The sequence below is a fragment of the Natator depressus genome, chromosome 3 (genome assembly GCF_965152275.1).
Source record: "Natator depressus isolate rNatDep1 chromosome 3, rNatDep2.hap1, whole genome shotgun sequence".
NCBI lineage: Eukaryota > Metazoa > Chordata > Testudines > Cheloniidae > Natator > Natator depressus.
Genome location: NC_134236.1, coordinates 141,207,465 through 141,227,000, shown reverse-complemented (window position 1 = coordinate 141,227,000; position 19,536 = coordinate 141,207,465). Strand labels below are relative to the sequence as shown.

At 42.6% G+C, this 19,536-nt stretch overlaps 1 protein-coding gene across 10 annotated transcripts in view; it reads left to right on the top strand.

Moving 5' to 3' along the window:
• The window catches only part of CEP170 (centrosomal protein 170), a 190,815-nt gene that overhangs the window by 95,083 nt on the left and 76,196 nt on the right, over positions 1–19,536 (top strand). For all 10 annotated transcript variants that reach the window (XM_074948913.1, XM_074948909.1, XM_074948914.1 and 7 more), the window contains exons 8-9: positions 1,640–2,116; positions 6,905–7,542. In XM_074948913.1, coding sequence (XP_074805014.1) covers positions 1,640–2,116; positions 6,905–7,542 — 1,115 coding nt within the window. The remainder of the gene's footprint in view (positions 1–1,639; positions 2,117–6,904; positions 7,543–19,536) is intronic.

Below are 19,536 nucleotides of genomic sequence, written 5' to 3'. Positions count from 1 at the left end.
CAAGAAATGGTGTCTTGATATGAAAGTCAAGAGAAGAATTTTACTTTTGATCTGATCTAGATTGTACTTTTAAAATAGGTACAAAAATGTTTTACTGCAGAAACATTTTAATAATAATATAAATAAAGAAAGTAACTTAGTACAAGGCATACAAATTGTTTTAACAGATCTTATTCTGTAAGATTTGAAGCATGAGAATAAGGGGAGGATGTACATTAATCCTCTCATCCCTCCTTAGTACCGTTCATTCTCGAACTTTTCCAACCACTGTGTTACTCTCAAAGTAGTCCATATTATCAGGATCAAATAACCCATCCTGTTTTCTGTGGTTTCATCATCTTTTTGATCTTTTTGTAAAGACAAATGATACTGAAAATAAATCAAGACTTGTCAAAAAAGCAAATCTTTCCTGAAGAATAACAGGAAATATTTATAATTCATTTGTACATTTCTTTATTTACATTGCTACCTTACTGGCTAAATAACAGATTTCAGGTACAAATTTCACTATCTTAGGTGGATACAATTTGTCTATTTTCAGCCACATGATGAACGTATTAATAGGATTTTTAATACTTCTCTTTGTGTCCTAAAATCCTTTCCTACAAATCTTAATATGAATCGTGTAAAAAGTGTGAGAACCATTTGAATTATATTGTTTGGAGTCTGGCTTGCTGCGATTAACTTCTAGATGAGTATCTCTTGCTTACTGTGCATCTTTACATCAGATATTTTGGCTCGTATATTTCTTTTGCCAAATGCATGTAAAGGCTAGTTTCCTAAAATCGCTTTGCTAGCAGCCACATGAAAGCTTTAATTTAACATTAATTCAGGATGTGCAGTGGGACACTCATTTCCCATCCCACTCCCCCACTTCTCCTGTTTTCTTTGCTCCATTCAAAAGCATGAAATTTATTAAATTCCTGAATTCTTTATGCTACTATAGTTTTTAGTCTGCTGTTCCTGTGCTTTATAAATTGTGTTCAGTGAAATAGGGGCACGTATCATTAGGAATTTAGTTTATAATTCACCGTTTGTAAAAATATAGAACGTTTGTGTTATAAAACAGTCTCAAATGCCTGTTCTTGTTCTTTGTTTTAACTTTCACATGGGAACTCATTTTTATCTTGCATTCATATTTGAATTATTTTTCCGAACAGTCTTGCTATGAAAAATTATACTGACTGTATAGCTTAGGAAATGAAGTCATATCAACCCCATCTAATTCAGGACATTTGTTCCGTAAGTCCAGTCAGTTGCTTTTTGATGATTTCCAGGTAGCTCTGAATAGCAATATTATTTTTCAAAATATTAGCTCTTATGATTTTTCGAACTATTTTCTATGTTGCTATTAATATGAATCTCCTTCCATCATCCACAAATCTGTTGGATTGCAAATTTTCTTTGACAAATTCTAAGAGAACTTTCTGCCAGCTTGACATGCTTACAGTCATGGCTGTCCCCTCTTCAGTGACATTTTTCAAATAGCAAAAATAACTTACAGTTCCAGAAGTACATTGTTCAGTCGTCTGCTGTTTTCCAGGAATTACTCCAGTGGCCTTTCAAGGAATTCTGAAATTCCTTGAAGACCCCGAAGTTCCCCAGTATTGTGAAATCTATTTTTTATTTTTCTTAATAGGATGCAGCACAGATGTCAAGCAAGTTGAGGAGAAATCTTCAGCTGCAAATGAAGAAGAACTTTATCCTTTCTGTAGGGAGCCAAGTTACTTTGAAATTCCTACAAAAGAATTCCATCAACCTTCACAAATAGCAGAGAGCACTATTCATGAAATCCCAACAAAAGACACCCAAACCTCACATGCAGCAGGTGCAGGGCATGCTTCATTTACCATTGAATTTGATGACACCACTCCAGGAAAAGTAACTATCAAAGATCATGTGACAAAATTCACATCAGATCAGCGCCACAAGCCGAAGAAGTCTTCTCCTAGTGGACAGGACCTACCTGGGCTTCAAACTGTGATGATGGCTGCTGAGAGCAAAGTAGCTGACTGGCTAGCACAGAACAATCCCCCTAGAATGATATGGGAAGCAACAGAGGAGGATTCCAAAAGTATTAAGAGTGATGTTCCAGTGTACTTGAAGAGGCTGAAAGGTAAAGTGAATAATTTCAGCTATATTTATTTCCTAAGGCTTCAGTCTTTCATAGAGGTCATGGGTGGACCCCTGCAGTCTTGTGGAGTCCAGTTGAAGTCATTGTTGCATCTGTACAGGAGAGCGTGGTAGCAAATTTCTTTGCAGGATGGAGTCTTAAAAAAGTAAAACAGTTAATTTAAATGATCCTACAGTAAGTATACTGACTGGAGTGTGTTATGTTGTTATACAGTTGACGGCTTCGTATCTTCCAAAAGCTTGCTCTTTGGAAGAAAAAATGTCTTGGGTAATGTTACACAATTTATAGGACTATACATTCATTTGTTTACAAAAGTTGAATCGCTCTTGATAATCAAAACTTGTGACTTAACACATGTTTCTGTAGTTCTTTCAACAGCAAACATTCTGTTGGATACATAAAAAAATCCTTTTGCTATAATCACATTCATGAGAGCTAAAGAAGATGCACATTAATGGCTAGATATGCAGAATACACAGATACTCTATTTAACATACTGATTTGGGACTCTGGATTCAACTTTAAGTCCATACTCTGATATAAACCAAAATGTTTTGTAATACATCAGTAAAATATTTTTGTTAACCAAAGTTCCAGTTGATTTATTGCAGACTACAGATCCAATGACATTTCAAATGAAAATGAATTTAGCGGTGGGTAATAGCTTTTCAAAGGAGTAAAATATATGTGGGGCTTTCATTAAGCAGAATTAATGAAAAATTCTGTTATGATTATTTGCTCATGAATATTCCACTGACATTCAAATTTTTCAGAAAGAAAACGATGACAAATATTTAAAAGTCTACTAATTATGTACTTTTAAAAAAATCCTGAAAGCTTAACAGTGCAATTCTTATTTCTTAGCTTTGTAACCTAAATATACTGTTCTGCTCAGTCAGTTAGGATTGAGTAAATGTTCTTTGTCTCTTACTGATCAAAAGTTTTCTTTGAAAGCTGGCTTTTCCATACAAGTCTTAGAAACAGCAATATCACCATGCTATTCGTGAAATAATAGCTTAGTATTATTTCAGTGTTTTTAGTGCATAATATCACAGTTACTGCTTTGCTGTTCATGACATTGGAGTGTACTGGACTCTTAAAAATTCTTTATACTATCAGACATGTTACTGTGAAAAATGGGAAGAACTATTGCCTGGGCAGGCATATGCATGCAAGACTTTACTTCCCTTTTATGGTAGCAGAAACTTGAAGAAGTTTGTTACAAACACACATTTACAGTTCTTTCAATTGAAAATATATGTTGTACTGCAGGAATTTGTTCTGGATAATGCACTGTGTGACCTACTGTGTCACAGGTGGTCTCTTGCACTTCCCCCCTTCATGAGGGAATACCTACAACCACTCTGAAAGCTTGACTCTGAGCATTGTAGTGAAGCTTTTTAACATGTTGGTAACTTCTCCCTGTCTGTCTTCTATTCCTAGCTAAACCTGCAATGAAATCATGGTGCAAAAAATTGTGACCTATACGTTTCACGACAGTATTACTATTGCTATATTGTGGTAGCACGTAGGGTCCCTAGTTTTAGACCAGGGCCCCCGGTGCTAGGCACTGTGCAAACACATAATAAAAAGATGGCTCCTTCAGAGTTCTTTCTGTCTAAGTTAGTTATCATAATAGGTTGTGATGTGAAGATTATAACCACTGCAGTAATAAGAACAAGCCATGTAGAAGTACACTTTTATCCTAGTGTTAATATTAGAGGTAACAGCAAACAGAAAATCTAAAATGTCAAATCTTTAAAGGTTTTTTGTCTCATTAAGTTCTAGTGCAAAAGCCCATCTTTTAAACCTACTGTGTATAAATATGTATTGTGACAAAGTTCCTGCGCTACCTTGGTGGGTCTTGCGCTTATTGGCGGATTTGCTCACCTTGGAGCTTCACGGCAGCCCTCAGCTTGATTGTTTTTCTGAATTCACAGTCCAGGTGGACGACTCCTGTGTCTGACCAGGAGTTAGGAGGAATTTGGGGGGTACCCGGGCCCACCCTCTACTCCGGGTTCCAGCCCAGGGCCCTGTGGAATGCAGCTGTCTAGAGTGCCTCCTGGAATAGCTGTGTGACCGCTACAACTCCCTGGGCTACTTCCCCATGGCCTCCTCCTAACACCTTCTTTATCCTCACCATAGGACCTTCCTCCTGGTGTCTGATAATGCTTGTACACCTCAGTCCTCCAGGAGTCCGCGTTCTCACTCTCAGCTCCTAGTGCCTCTTGCTCCCAGCTCCTCACACGCACACCACAAACTGAAGTGAGCTCCTTTTTAAAACCCAGGTGCCCTGATTAGCCTGCCTTAATTGATTCTAGCAGCTTCTTGGTTGGCTGCAGGTGTTCTAATCAGCCTGTCTTAATTGTCTCCAGAAGGTTCTTGATTGTTCTGGAACCTTCCCTGTTACCTTACCCAGGTAAAAGGGACCTACTTAGCCTGGGGCTTATATATCTGCCTTCTATTACTCTCCTATAGCTATCCTAACCGACCCTGTCACAGTATATGAATATTATATTAGTATGAATCATGGAATATTACCACAGTTCTGAGCTTCTTCCACATCCCTACTTGGTAATCCCAATTTTTTTTTAGGTAGCTATTTTGTATTTTCATCCTCTAACAAAGGAAAGAGCAAAGACTCTAGATCACGGGTGGGCAAACTTTTTGGCCCGAGGGCCACATCTGGGTGGGGAAATTGTATGCAGGGCCATGAATGTAGGGCTGGGGCAGAGGGTTGGGGTGCGGGGTTTAGGAGGGGGCTCAGGGCAGGGGTTGGGGTACAGGGAAGGGTGCAGCAGGGGGCTCAGGGCAGGGGGTTGGGGTGTGTGGTGCAGGAGGGGTTTGGGGTGCAAGCTCTGGCCTGGCACTGCTTACCTTGAGTGGCTCTAGGGTGGCAGCGGCGTGCAGCGGGGCTAAGGCAGGCTCCCTGCCTTCCCTGGCCCTGCGCCGCTCCCAGAAACAGCCAGCAGCACATCCCTGCAGCCCCTAGAGGAAGGCGGGGAGGGGGCAGAAGGCTCCGTGCACTGCCCTCGCCTGCAGGCACCACCCCTGCCTGCAGGCACCGCCCCCCACAGTTCCCGGCCAATGGGAGCTGCGGGGGGCGGTGCCTGTAGGCGAGGGCAGCGTGTGGCGCCCTCTGCCCCCTCCCCTTCCCAGGGGCCGCAGGGACGTGGTGCCGGCCGCTTCCTGGATTGCCACGGGGCCAGGGAAAGCAGGAAGCCTGCCTTAGCCCCGTGGCGCCAAGGGGTTGGCAATCCCACAGGCCGAATCCAAAGCCCTGACGAGCCAGATCTGACCCGCGGGCCATAGTTTGCCCACCCCTGCTCTAGATGATGTCTGATTGCTAGATAATTCTGTAGTTATTCTATTTTCTTTGTTACATTACCTCTTCAATGCTCCCATTTTGGTTAAACAGAGTACCAGAAATTCCAAATTAACTGTGGAAAATGAATTCTATTTTCATGTAACATTATCATCACAGCCAGCTGGAGGACTGTTTCATATTATTATCTAGCTAATACTTCTGTGTCTGGTAAAGGAAGCAAAAAATGAACACTTCATAATCTTTGTAGCATACCGAATAGCAAATCGCTGAATTTAAAATTTAAATTTTATAATTACTATATTAGTTTTCCAATAATTATGATTATTTTAATTGGTTTAGCACTAACAGTGTGTTTGATGCTATACAAAAGACATATCAAAACAGTTACTAACTAGCAGAGCTTCCAATCTAAATGACAATCTAAACACTCTGGAAGACCCAGAGGAAAATTCAACATTTTACTGACTGACAACATGCATTGTTTGACATCTGCACAAAGAGAAATTACTTTAAAAAATGCCTTATGGCTAAAAAAAGAAAATCCAGATGATATAAAGAGAGAGAATAGCGACATATTCTACAGTGTTTCGATAGTTTCATTTCACAGAAGACTGCTTTGTAATAAATTTGGCTTTTAAAATTTCAGTTGCTATGTAGTTCCTTTCACTTAAATGTCTTTTACATAATAATAAGTTTGCACACAGTGATCTTTAGCCATAGATCTCAAAGTGCTTTACAAAAGCGAGTAAGTAATATCCCCATTTTACATGCTGCCGGCTCTTTAGCACATGATGGCAGGAGAGACTGGTCGGAAAATTCATTGTACTTGTGTGAGAGAATGATAAAGGATTAGTGCTGATGCTAACTAAATACCCTTTTCTGGAAACTACAGTGATTAACTAGATGGAAAGCTATTCTGAAAATATTTATAAATAATGTTCCAAATCCAAAGTTCTCAACAGGTGTTTCCCAATAACAGCGAATTATTACGTAACAATATTCTGCATCCCCTTAACCCTTCCTGGAGCTTTTTCAGGGTCAAGTTTTGTATTCTGGTGCAGGAGTCGTGTTATTAGCTGACTGCATAAAGGAAGGCAATTTGACTGGGTGACTTGTTGATGAAATGAGACCAAGATCTGGTACAGCTGGTATAATATTATCTAGTTCTGTAAACCATTGATTAAATATTTACAGATTAGAAAAAGGCAAGTCAAATGCATCTGTGTCACTGATCAGCTTGTAAAAGACTTCATTATTTGACTGGTAGCAAGTTGAATGTGTTAGTTATAGCTGTAGGAAGTCTGCAGAGCCTGTTACTGAAGGACATTGGGTTACCAACAGAAAAACAAGTATAATTTCCATGTACATTTTAATTTGCCAGCTTCTGTCCATGTGACATTTTTACTTTGTAGTAATATATTTCCTTTTTGTTTTGTTTGAAGGGAATAAACATGATGATGGGACACAGAGCGATTCAGAAAATGCTGGTGCACGCAGGCATTACAATAAGCGAGCAACACTTGATGAGCATATAAGGCATCAACATATGGAACAGAAAAAGTCATACCAGAAAGCCCATACTACAGAAAAGCATGAAGAGCAGGCTGCTATAAGTCAGACTGCCTTTATGATTGAGTTTTTTGATGAAGACCATCCTCGAAAGAGACGATCTTATTCCTTTTCTCAGAATGTGGGAGCTCTTTGCTCAGAAATTCCTTCTTCAACACCTCATGTGAGAGCTGAGAAAGTGAAAGGTACTTCTGGAGACATCAAAGGGGTTTCTTTGCCTTTGCAGACTAGTAGGGTAGTACATGGTGTTCATGCAAAACTATTAAAACAAAAATCAGAAGAACCCTCAGTTGCATTACCTTTCTTACAAACTGCATTGTTAAGAAGTTCAGGAAGTCTTGGGCATAGACCAAGCCAAAACCAGGAGATGGACAAAAAATTAAAAAGCCAACTTGTTTCTGCTGCTATTGAAAAGGAGAATGATGATGACCAAAGTGACAAAGGTACTTACACTATTGAGTTGGAAAATCCCAATTCTGAGGAAATGGAAGCACGTAAAATGATTGACAAGGTAAGAAATTAAAATACGTACCACTTATTACACATTGCATTTCAGTTTTATCTGATGGGAAATACATGCTACTTACTGAAATTACCGGGATAGTATAATCATAATGAAACACAGGTTCTCAAAGTAGACTTTAGTATTTGTGTATGGAAAAAGGCATAAGAGGACTTGCAGTGTATTGCCTAAAAATTCCAAGTAGTTCTTGATGGTATTGCTATTATTCTTTATGTACTACTCAGTATTCTTTAACACAGTTTTAAAAATGGTTAGATCCTACTGTTGTTTCAATCTGCCCTCAGTCTGTCTGAATTAGAGAGCACCATTTTAGAAATGCTGTGTTTTTTAGCAATGTTACTAAATTTGGATTTACTACAGTCCTGTGAAACTAGTGATCTGTTTTAAAAACTCCATGTCTCTTCCTGTTTTATCCATATACTGATTAATGTTGTGACAAAGAACAAATTCAGATGAACAAATTATACCACTACCTCATGTTTTCCAGAATTGTAAAGGTAGTATAGTTAATGTATAGCTTGTATTTCAGTAACTTGCCCTAAATTTCAGCATCTGTCATACTCCATGGAATAGAATTAAGAATATTTTCACCTCTCCTGTATACATATAAACTCACTGGTACTCAAACAGTGATCATATGGTTCTAGGCACTTGTTGAGGGAGACTGTAGCTCAGTTATCAAGATAATTTGTTTTATAATAAGGGTTTGGACTCCTCCAATATGAAGATAAGAATAACTTAATGTAAACATTTGGTTACTCACTTTTGAATCAGAACTTTTTTTATTACTAATTCTCTGCTTTCCTAAATAATCCATTTAAGGAGAGTTAATTTCTGTAGGACAGTGGTCTCCAGTTTAGACCCACAGTGAAACATATTCAGCATGCTATGCAGATAATATATTGCTTATTTGTTCCAAAAAATTACATGATAGTACTTTAGTTCTTCATGTTTAAAGCCTTTTTTCAGATTCCAGTAAACAGATTTAGCCAACAATTCTGGCTAATGAAAAACAGAAAAATATAAAGAAACAGATGAAAAACTAAATCTTTGATTTTTGGAAAAATATACTGATATGGTAAATGGGTGGATCAAATGGGAGATTATTTTTAAGGCTTTCTTTATCCTTTCTATTTTACTTAGGGATTTAATGGAATAGTTATTCTATTTTTGGTTAATATAAAATGATTCAGATAATTCCTTTCTTATGAGTCCTCAAAAGACCTAAGCTACTTTAGTTGTGTATTAAAGCAGTTAACAAAAATTGAAAAGAAAACATTTCAAAATGGAACAAGTGAAAATAAAGAACAAGGTATACTTATTTTGTATTAGTGGTCACAAACTTTTATGAATTATTGAGCTTGGAGTTGTTTGTCTCCAACTCTGAATTTGAATCAGAGCAATCAGCCTGTAAACCAAATTAAAAAACAAAATAAAACCAAGCTTGCCTCTTCCACAAAATTTGACATCAAGAAGATTGTTTCTGAGCTGAAATACATGAAAGGCGAAGTTTTGGCAGCAATTAACGATCTTGAATCTTATGTAGAAGAACTAGCAGAAAGAGTCACCAAAATGAAAGCAATCTCAAGTGAACATACAAAAACAGTCACAGACATGGTTAAAAAAATTAAATAAATAGAAAAGGGAGAAAATTATGTAGAACTCAAATTAGACAAGTTGGAAATTTACAAAATGAAAATCTAAAGAGTCAAATGTGGTCCTGAGGGGGTGGGAAAACAGGAAGCATATAGATCTCAACAAATAAAGAATAAGCCATAGGAGCTGTGCATTCTTGAGACTTGGAAGGAACTTTGATTACCCTCCAAAGACTCTGTTTTTCTCATGCTCGCCAGTTAAACAGATGGCTTGATCACATAATAATTTCCTCTGCTCTTAAATCCACCCTGTTAGAAACTGTTGTAATAATATATAAGAACTATGTATTATTATCAATATTATCCAGAGATCTCAGTGTTTTACAAAGGAGGTAAGTATCATAGGGAAGTTCAGTTCACCATGCTCCAGTCTCTACTGTGCTCTGTGATTTAACTGAAAGTTAGGCAGAGATCTTGGAGGATGAATAACTTATTGCTTAAATAACTTAAATAACAGGAACTTTAGCTGTTATAAGAAAGGAAATAAAAATGCATTTTGAAATAAATGAAAATGGAGAAACCTGCAACAATATTATTCAGAAAGCCTGGCAGGCAATCATAAGGAGAAAGTTTCAGTATTGGTTCTGCAAAGAAAAGAGAGAACCTGAGCCCCGCCACTCAGGGATGAAGCCCTTGGGCCTTGGCGACCCCATTAAAACAGGGTCGCAACCCACTGTGGGATCCCGACCCACAGTTTGGGAACCCCTGTAATATAGTCATGATCTTCCCCTGACACGTGTAAATCTCTTGTGTTTCTGGTCATATTCTGTCATATGTGGGTATTTTGATAAGGTGTCTCCTACTTACTCTGTTTTACGGTTTAAATGTGTTACTTCTGAAAATAATTTTTTTTTTTTTTTTTACATAAGGCTTCTGCAGTGTTGATGTTTATATGGATTGTTTCAGCTCTCTGGGATGTTTTATAAGCAAGCTAGAAATACATGTCCCTCTTCAGTTAAAAAAAAATTCTATTTCAGCTGAATATGTTTTTAAAAAGTGCCTTGATATAGCCCATGTGTAAGGCAGCAACATAGACGTCTGTATTTTGTTAGGTTTCAGAGTAGCAGCCGTGTTAGTCTGTATTCACAAAAAGAAAAAGGAGTACTTGTGGCACCTTAGAGACTAACAAATTTATTTGAGCATAAGCTTTCGTGAGCTACAGCTCAAAAGTGAGCTGTAGCTCACGAAAGCTTATGCTCAAATAAATTTGTTAGTCTCTAAGGTGCCACAAGTACTCCTTTTTCTTTTTGTGTATTTTGTTAAATATTATTAGTTGGGTCATTGTCTGCTTAAACTTCTTATCGGGGAAGTGTACCTCAAGCAGTTGTCATGAAACTGTCTTACCTGGGACTTAGGGCACTGTTTTAGTCCCAGTAGCCCAGATTGAGATGATGATGATGTTTTTAAATGAATAGAAACAGAATTTTTCCTACCACTAACATTTTCTGATATACTTCCTCTATATCAGTCCCCAAAAATTAATTAGATTTGTATTAGTTTTTCTTTACACTGAAAATCCAGTGATAAGTGAAATTGTTCTCTTGTCTGTAGTTATTTAGAACTGGAAGGCTCCTTTCAGGGAAGGGGTTGGAGTGGGGGCAGGGAAGGGGTGGGAAGAGGTGGGGCAGGGGCAGGGCCTCATGGAAGGAGTGGAGTGGGGGTGGGGACGGGGGAGTCTGTGATGCGGCCCTTGGGCCAATGTACTAGTCCTCATGTGGCCCTCGTGGTCATTTGAGTTTGAGACCCCTGATCTAAATCTTAAGTGTGACAGAGTTGTAGTGATCCGTCAATTCTAAGTGTCTTTCAGGACAGACCCAGAAGTAACCCCTGCGGATCTCTGCATCAGTCTAAAGTTTCTGGCCCTGTCTGAGTTCAAACAGCGAAGAGAGAGAAGGAGAATCTTCCTGTGACTTTGTTTTAATTTCCTTCATTCAGCTTCCAAGTCCACACGTAAATGCTTACATGTAGCATTTCCAAAGTGTGATGGGGCTGTTAACCTATCCTTTGTATGCGATGTTCCTTGATGGCCCATCTTATTTTCATAGTCCTTCTGGATGGACCGGGGGGGACAGTTCTCATGCCTGAGCTCTCAAATTCAGAGCAAACATCTTCAAAATTATAAAGCAAAACTTACATATTTTCTTATAGCATGGAATACGGACATTACAAGTGACAATAATGCATGCAGCAACTTACCAGCATTTCATAGAGTCTAAACACTAAATACACTCTTATAAGACTAATACCTATTTTCAGCAAAACTAAAATACAGGTGAACTGGTCTGGTCTCCAGCTATGAGTTTTAGTTCTTAACTTATGCCTGCAGCATGGGCAAGAGCTGTCATCTGATAATATATATCTATGTGGCTGTCCACCATGAGGGATATACATACATACACACGTTTTCAGCTCTCATTGGGACAGATATTGACATCCACTGTACTTCTGTTTTCAGGTCTCACGTGGGTCTCGCTTCCTCCTTTTCTCCCTATTGTTCCTAATCATCTCATTCTACTTGTTTTTCCTATGTTAGTTTTGTGCTTTTCATGCAATCTCACCATTTGAAACATGACCCAAGGATCCATCTCACTTTCCTTTATAATCGATGTCTTTAATTTTTTTTCCTTCTTGTCCACCAAACAACTGTCTGTGCTTTTTTCTCTCCTCTCCTTCCCTCCCCTTCCAAAATCATTGATTTCTTTGAAGTCTTATTGTAATTCGTCTTCTAACCAGTTATGTCTACAAACCTCCAGTTCATCAGCTTTAGCCCAGTATAATTGTCACTGTTACTTGCTCAGCTACCAGGGTTATTTCTTGAACAAATCCCCTATGCTACTCAGAGGTAGTCAGTAGTAATCTTTTATGTGTTTGTGCTCTCCAGAACCAATTACACCCAAGTAATTGCATAAATTATTGAAGTTTGCTTTAGCCTCCAGCTCAGTACCCCATTACTACTTGGGTAACGGAAGTCATCTGTTGCTGTTTTAGTTTAATTTTATGGCTTCAGTGATCTGACATACAGAGAAGTTAGCTAAAAACATAAAATATTCTTTCTTCAGAGATGTAATGGAAAACACTACTTTATTTCTTACAATCTACAACTTCAATACATAAGAACCAAAAACAGAGAGACAAAGCAGGCTGCTCCCTAAGGCAGAGAAGCAAAACTCACCCCACCTTGCTATAAGCTGGCTCTTTGCAGATTGATTGCTTCTAAAAGACCCAGATCACATGCTTCCCTACAGAGCCCTCTAGCCTACAAGCTAGGACCAGGAAATACCCTGAGAATTTAAGCTGATATCTTATAATTTTAACATAGTTTTCAGTACATCACAGTCTCTCTCAACACTGCACACACTGTTACTATTATGATATAGAGGCCAATAGTATCCCCCCTCCTCCACACTGGTATATTTGCATTCTTATGACTAGGGATTTTTGACCATTTAGGACTTACTGCATGGTCCTCTACTACTCAGAATTTGTATTTCATAAAATATCTGGACTCCTGTAGTTATAATAGTACTCCCCACAACTTCCTGAGATATCTCTTTCCTATACTCCTCTAGTATTAATACTGTATGGGATTCTTTCTACACTCTCTCTGAAATGCTTGATGTTGAAATGGAAGTAAAAAGACTTTTGGAAAGTGAGTTTATCAGCCAGCAATGTTTCAGCATCCAAATACTCAATGCAGTTTTGTTACTCAAATATTACTTTAATTTTTAGAGCAATATTAGTGAATTCCCTTGACAGGAAAAGAACAAATAGAAAAATTAAGCACATTAATTGGGCAGGGAAAAGGTATTATTAAACATCGTGTGGTAGCCTTTGCTTGTAACATTCAGTTCTTAAATCCTCATGCATGCATTGATGCAAATGTCAGGATTCCAGTGAGTGATAGACTGAATGACCAGTTGTATGATGCAAAGTGTATTTCTGTAGAGATGCAAGGCTACTTTGACAAATGTAAAGGAAAGAAAAGTCACACTTAAATATATTGTCCTAATTTCTTAATTCATTTGGCTTAATTTTTCAGAGAAGAGCTTGACTGGAAGAAAATATGCTTTTTTCCAAACAAGTAGTTTCAAAAAGGCAAGATTCTTCCTAGCAGGGTAATATTCTTAATACCCCAGCTGATACCAGAGTGCAGAAGACAACAAACATTCTATTGAGGATCTTGATATGATCCAGAACATGTTTTTAGTGTTACAGTATATCAAATTTTCTTGATCACTAAACGGAATAATGACATTTTTCTCTCTTGCTGATCTCTTCCATGTATTCAAAACTTTTTTCCTGCCTTAAATCCCTCAAAATTACCCTCCACTTATTCATTGGAGAGAGAGTTGGTAACTGAGGTAATCTTCCCTAAATAATTAAATTTTGTTCTATCAGAAAAAAAGTTGTTTTTTTAAAAGATGCTATTTAATACCAAATATTTCAAAGGTTAGAAAGCCTTGAACCTTAGAAAATGTAAATCTGTAACAATGGTGAGGAGGAATTAAAAATAGTGTTTATATAAACCATTTACCCTCTCTGGATAAAATGAACTACTTATGTTCTGTAGGTGTTGGAAAATTTCATAATGCTGTTAAATGCATCACAGCAGTATCTTGTATTCATACAGTAATTTGATATCAGTTCTGAGCGTTTTGGAATTATTACATTTGTTTATGGCATAGCAATGAGCAGGCAGTAATCTTAAGCCTAAACAGGGACTCTTGCAAACAATATGAAGTATTGACTCTGAAATTATTAGGCTGGTTCAAATGGGGTTATGTTGTTTTTGCCTTACATATTTCTCCTGGGTTGTCTTGTTTTCTTGGAATGTATTGGAGACAATTTTTTATTTCAGAAGGTGGAGAAAGCTACTAGGGGAGAGGCTGTTCTAGAAGGCAGACTTCAACAAACTCAGGAAGTTGGTAGGTAAGATCATATGGGAAGCAAGTCTAAGGGGGAAAACAGTTCAAGAGAGTTGGCAGTTTTTCAAAGAGACATTATTAAGGGCACAAGAGCAAACTATCTCACTGCATAGGAAAGATAGGAAGTATGGCAAAAGACCACCCTGGCTTAACCAGGAGCTCGTCAATGATCTGAAACTCAAAAAAGAGTCCTACAAAAAGTGGAAACTGGGTCAAATTATAAAGGATGAATATAAACAGACAACACAAGTATGTAGGGACAAAATTAGAAAGGCCAAGGCACAAAATGAGATTAAACTAGCTAGAGACATAAAAGGTAACAAGTAAACATTCTACAAATACATTAGACGCAAGAGGAAGACCAAGGACAGAGTAGGCCTGTTACTCAATGGAGGCGGGGAGGGAACAATAACAGAAAATGTGGAACTGGCAGAAATACTAAATAACTTTTTTGTTTCAGTCAGCACCAAAAAGGTTAGTAGCAACTGGATGTCTAACATATGAATGCTAGTGAAAATGAGGTAGGATCAAAGGCTAAAACAGGGAAAGAACAAATTAAAAATTACTTAGACAAGTTAGATGTCTTCAGGTCACCAGGGCCAGATCCTAGAATACTCAAGGAGTTGACTGAGGAGATATCTGAGCCATTAAGGATTATCTTCAAAAAGTCACGGAAGATGGGAGAGATTCCAGAGGACTGGAAAAGGGCAAATATAGTACCAATCTATAAAAAGGGAAATAAGGACAACCCAGGGAATTACAGACCAGTCAGCTTAACTTCAGTACCTGGAAAGATAATGGAGCAAATAATTAAGCAATCAGTTTGCAAACACCTAGTAGATAATAAGGTGATAAGTAACAGTCAACATGGATTTGTCAAGAACAAATCGTGTCAAACTAACCTGATAGCTTTCTTTGACAGGGTAACAAGCCTTGTGGATAGTGGGGAAGCAGTAGCTGTGGTATATCTTGACTTTAGTAAGGCTTTTGATACTATGTCTCATAAACAAACTAGGGAAATACAACCTAGATGGAGCTACAAAGTGGATGCATAACTGGTTGGTAAACCGTTCCCAGAGAGGATGTATCAGTGGTGGTTCTTCAAGTGATTGCTCATGTGTATTCCACAATAGGTGTGCGTGCGTCCCACGTGCACCGGTGCCAGAAGTTTTTCCCCTAGCAGTACCCGTAGGGGGGGAGCGCCCCCCGCAACCCCTGGAGTGGCACCTGCCTGGCGCAGTATAAGGGGATCTGTGTGTTCCCCCCACCCTCAGTTTCTTCTTGCTGCCAGTGAAGGTGCGTCAGAACTACTCTGCTCCAGCTTTGCTGTAGATCGTCCCCAGAACTGTTCGTTCGTTCAGTGTTAGTACCTGTAGTTAGTTAGCTGTTTAGTTAGTCAGTGAGCCCAGGCCAGGGCATGCCCTGCGCCCCGGGGTATAAGTTGTGCGGCTCTTGTAGGCGTTCTTTGCCAAAAAGTGACTCGCACACAGACTGTTTGCGCTGTTTGGGAGAAATCCATATCAGCGAAATTAAGCCTCAGACCAAAACAGAAAGGGACATTAGGCTCCGGGCCATCATGATGGAGTCGGCGCTGACCCTGACTCCGGCACGTCGCTCCGAACCAGTACCTGGCACCGTGGCGTCGGTACGCGGCAACCCTCCGGTGCCATCAACCAGTTTACACCTCTCCCCGTTCATGGGGCATGCCAAGAGGGCCAGGAAGACTCCCTCTTCGCGACAGCACCGAGGGAAGTCTGGGACAGGGGGTAGGCCCATGTCGGGAAGTCCTTGATCCTCACCAGGCCCCAGGCCTCCGACTCACATTGAATGGAGTAGCCCGGCCCCTTCGGAACAGGCCTCTCCAAATGTCCTGATGCCATCCACTCCTGAAGCCCTGCAGGTGGCCCGGGACGTTGTGTCCATGCCAGGGCCCGGACCGCTGCCAATGTCGGTCCCATGCTCCAGAGGCAAACCACCACTGGGATCTCCACAGTCGCCTCCAGCCCGGTACCGGTCTCTGTCAAGGGAACGTTTCCGACACCGTTTACCACCCAGAGACCGTTCGGGGCAGAGTCCATGTGGATCGCCGTCAACGCCAACCAGACTATCTGGCTGGGTTCTGTCCGGCCGGGACTCTTGGCACCGCTCGTCCTCAAGGAGCGAATATCGACGGGACCATGGCAGGCATCACCAACAGTCTTCGTCTCGGAGGGGGTACCGCACTCTGTCACGGCACGGTCGTCGATGCCTTTCCCGCTCGGACACCTGCTCCATGTCTCCGCCAAGACATCGCAGCCCTGGGCGTTGATTGCTGGTGTCTTGCTGTCGCGGGTCCGCCCGTCGAGGCCATTCACGGAGCAGCTGTTACCATTGGTACCAGTCCTCCACGTTGAGATCGCAGTCCCGGCACAGCCGCTCCTCCCGGTCCAGAAACAGCAGCAGATCTTATGCCAGCCCGGCCTCCATTCGTAGCCGTCCTTTGATGGGCCAGGCCAGCCAACCTGAACAGCCACCCCTGCCAGTGCCATAGCAGGTGCAGTGGCACTGAGCGTCATGTTCGGCGCAATGGTACCAGTGGGAACTGTGGCCTCCGGCGTAGCCCCCGGTGGGAGCTCGCTCGGTGGCCAGTTTCAGAAGCACCTTCGGCCTCCCTCTCCAGACCCCCAAGAAAGAAGTCGGTGGGACGTAGGTCCTCGGCACCATGCACAGAGTCCAACCAGGTGGTGGACCCTCCGATGTCAGCCGATACCCAGAGCACCGCACCGGCCTCCTTGCCCCGCCTGGAGGAGGCGATTGTGGCCCTGCCCCCCTCCACCCTTCAGGAGGACTTCAGGGCCCATCAAGAACTCTTAAAGAGATGTGTTCCTCATGTCTATTTCACAATAGGTGTACTGCTCTCAGAGGCAGTCTCGGCCTGTCCCCCAGCCTGGGTCCTCCAAGGGCAAGCAAGCGGGGAAAAGGCACTTTTGACGGGATGTTTGGGGGCACCCTGCCAGTCCTTATGAGGGATCCACCCCCAATAAAGCTCCCCTTCTCCAACCAGTTGTGTGCTTTCCTCCCAGAATGGTCGCAGCTAACCTCAGACCAATGGGTCCTCAACACCATCTCCCGGGGTTACACCCTCCAGTTTACTTCCTCCACGGTCAACCACCCCCGCGCCCCCGTCCTTCTTGGGGGACCCGTCACATGAAGCTCTGCTCAAGCAGGAGGTGGGGCAGCTCCTAGGAGTAGGAGCAATAGAGGCGGTGCCCAAGCAATTCATGGGCAAGGGATATTACTCCCGTTATTTCCTTATCCCGAAGGCCAAAGGGGGGCTCAGGCCCATCCTGGACCTGCGAGGTCTGAACCAGAACATGGTGAAACTCAAGTTCCGCATGGTTTCCCTGGCCTCCATCATTCCCTCACTGGATCCTGGGGACTGGTACGCTGCCCTCAATCTACAGGACACGTACTTCCGCATCCATATATTTGAGGGGCACAGGCGTTTCCTCCGTTTTGGGGTGGGACAGAATCACTACCATTTACTACCTCCCGTTTGGTCTGTACTCTTCCCCCAGGGTGTTTACAAAATGCATGTCGGTGGTAGTGGCCTAGCTCAGACGGCAGGGGGTCCAGATATTTCCCTATCTGGATGATTGGCTTATCAAGGGCACCTCCCAGTCGCAGGTGAGGGATCACGTGGCGCTCCTCCTGTCCACATGCACTGCCTTGGGCCTGTTAGTAAACACCACCAAGTCCACGTTAGTCTCAGTCCAATGCATAGAGTTTATCGGGGCGCTCCTGGACGCAGCGATGGCCAGGGCCTCTCTCCTGCCAGACAGATTCGAGACGCTGAAAGGGTCTCATCGACTCGGTCACAAGGTTCCCGGTGACACCAGCCAGGGTTTGCCTGCAGCTCTTGGGTCACAAGTTGGCGTGCATGTTCATGGTCCGTCACGCCAGACTCAGGATGAGGCCCCTCCAGCTCTGGTTGTCCTTGAAGTTCTCCCAGGCCACGAACAGGATGGATAAGGTCCTCACCATGCAGCACTCTGTGATTACCTCTCTACAGTAGTAGTCCACCCTAAACAACATGCTCCAAGGGGTCCCGTTCAGAGGCAGGGCCCCATCATTGGAGCTGGTGTCCCATGCGTTGGACCTGGGTTGGGGGGCCCATGTGGGGAACTTTCAGACCCAAGGCCTGTGGTCGGCTTAAGACCTGACCCTACATATAAACGTCAAGGAGCTCAGAGCGGTGCGGCTGGCATGTATGGCCTTCTACTCACACCTGGAGGGCAAGGTAGTCAGGGTCCTCACGGACAACATGGCCTCGTTGTTCTATATCAACAGGCAAGGCGGGGCCTGATCCTCTGCCCTCTGCCTCGAAGCCCTCAGTCTGTGGGACTTCTGTATAGCCCACGACATCCACCTGAAGGCCTTCCACCTACCGGGCACCTGGAACGAGAGGGCAGATCGCTTGAGTAGGGACTTTTCCTCACAATATGAGTGGTCCCTCCACCCGGAAGTGGCCCACCGGCTCTTCCGAAGGGGGGGAGCTCCCCAGGTGGACCTATTCACGACTCAGCAGAACCGGCGATGCCCCTGGTTCTGCTCCAGGGGGTTCCTGGGGAGGGTCGCTATCTCCAGTGCCTTTATCCTATCCTGGTCAGGCCAGCTTCTCTACGCCTTTCCCCCATTCGCTCTATTCAGCAGGGTCCTGGGGAAGATAAAACCGGACAAGGCCCAGGTCCTCTTGATTGCCCCGGCATGGCCCAGGCAGCAGTGGTATGGGACCCTCACGGGCCTGACAATAGCTGTGCCATGGCCATTGCCACTCCACCCAGACCTGCTCTCTCAGGACCAGGGCCACCGCCTCCATCCCAACCTACCAGCTCTTCTTCTCACTGCATGGCTGCTCAGTGGTTAGGTGGAGAGGAAAGGACGTGCTCAGAACAGGTTCAGCACGTCCATCTCAAAAGTAGATGGCCCTCCACTTGCCGCGCTTATTTGGCAAAGTGGTCCCGGTTTTCTAGGTGGGCAGCGGACCAGGGTGTCTTCCCCCATGGCCGCCCTGATCCAGCTTATCCTTGATTACCTCCTCCACCTTAGGGCCCAGGGCCTGGCGCCCTCGTCAGTCAAGGTGCACCTGGCAGCCATATCGGCCTTCCATCCGCTGGTGCAAGGGCACACGGTATTTTCCCAGGCTATGACTGGCCGATTTCTTAAGGGTTTGGACCGTCTTTTTCCATATTCTAGACCCCCGGACCCACAATGGGACCTAAACCTGGTGTTGGCTTGTCTCACGGGGCCCCCGGTTGAATCACTGCCCATGAGCTCCTGGTCTCATCTCTCGTGGAAGGTGGACTTCCTGGTTGCAATTACGTCGGCCAGGTGAGTCTCGGAGTTCAGGGCCCTGACCTCCA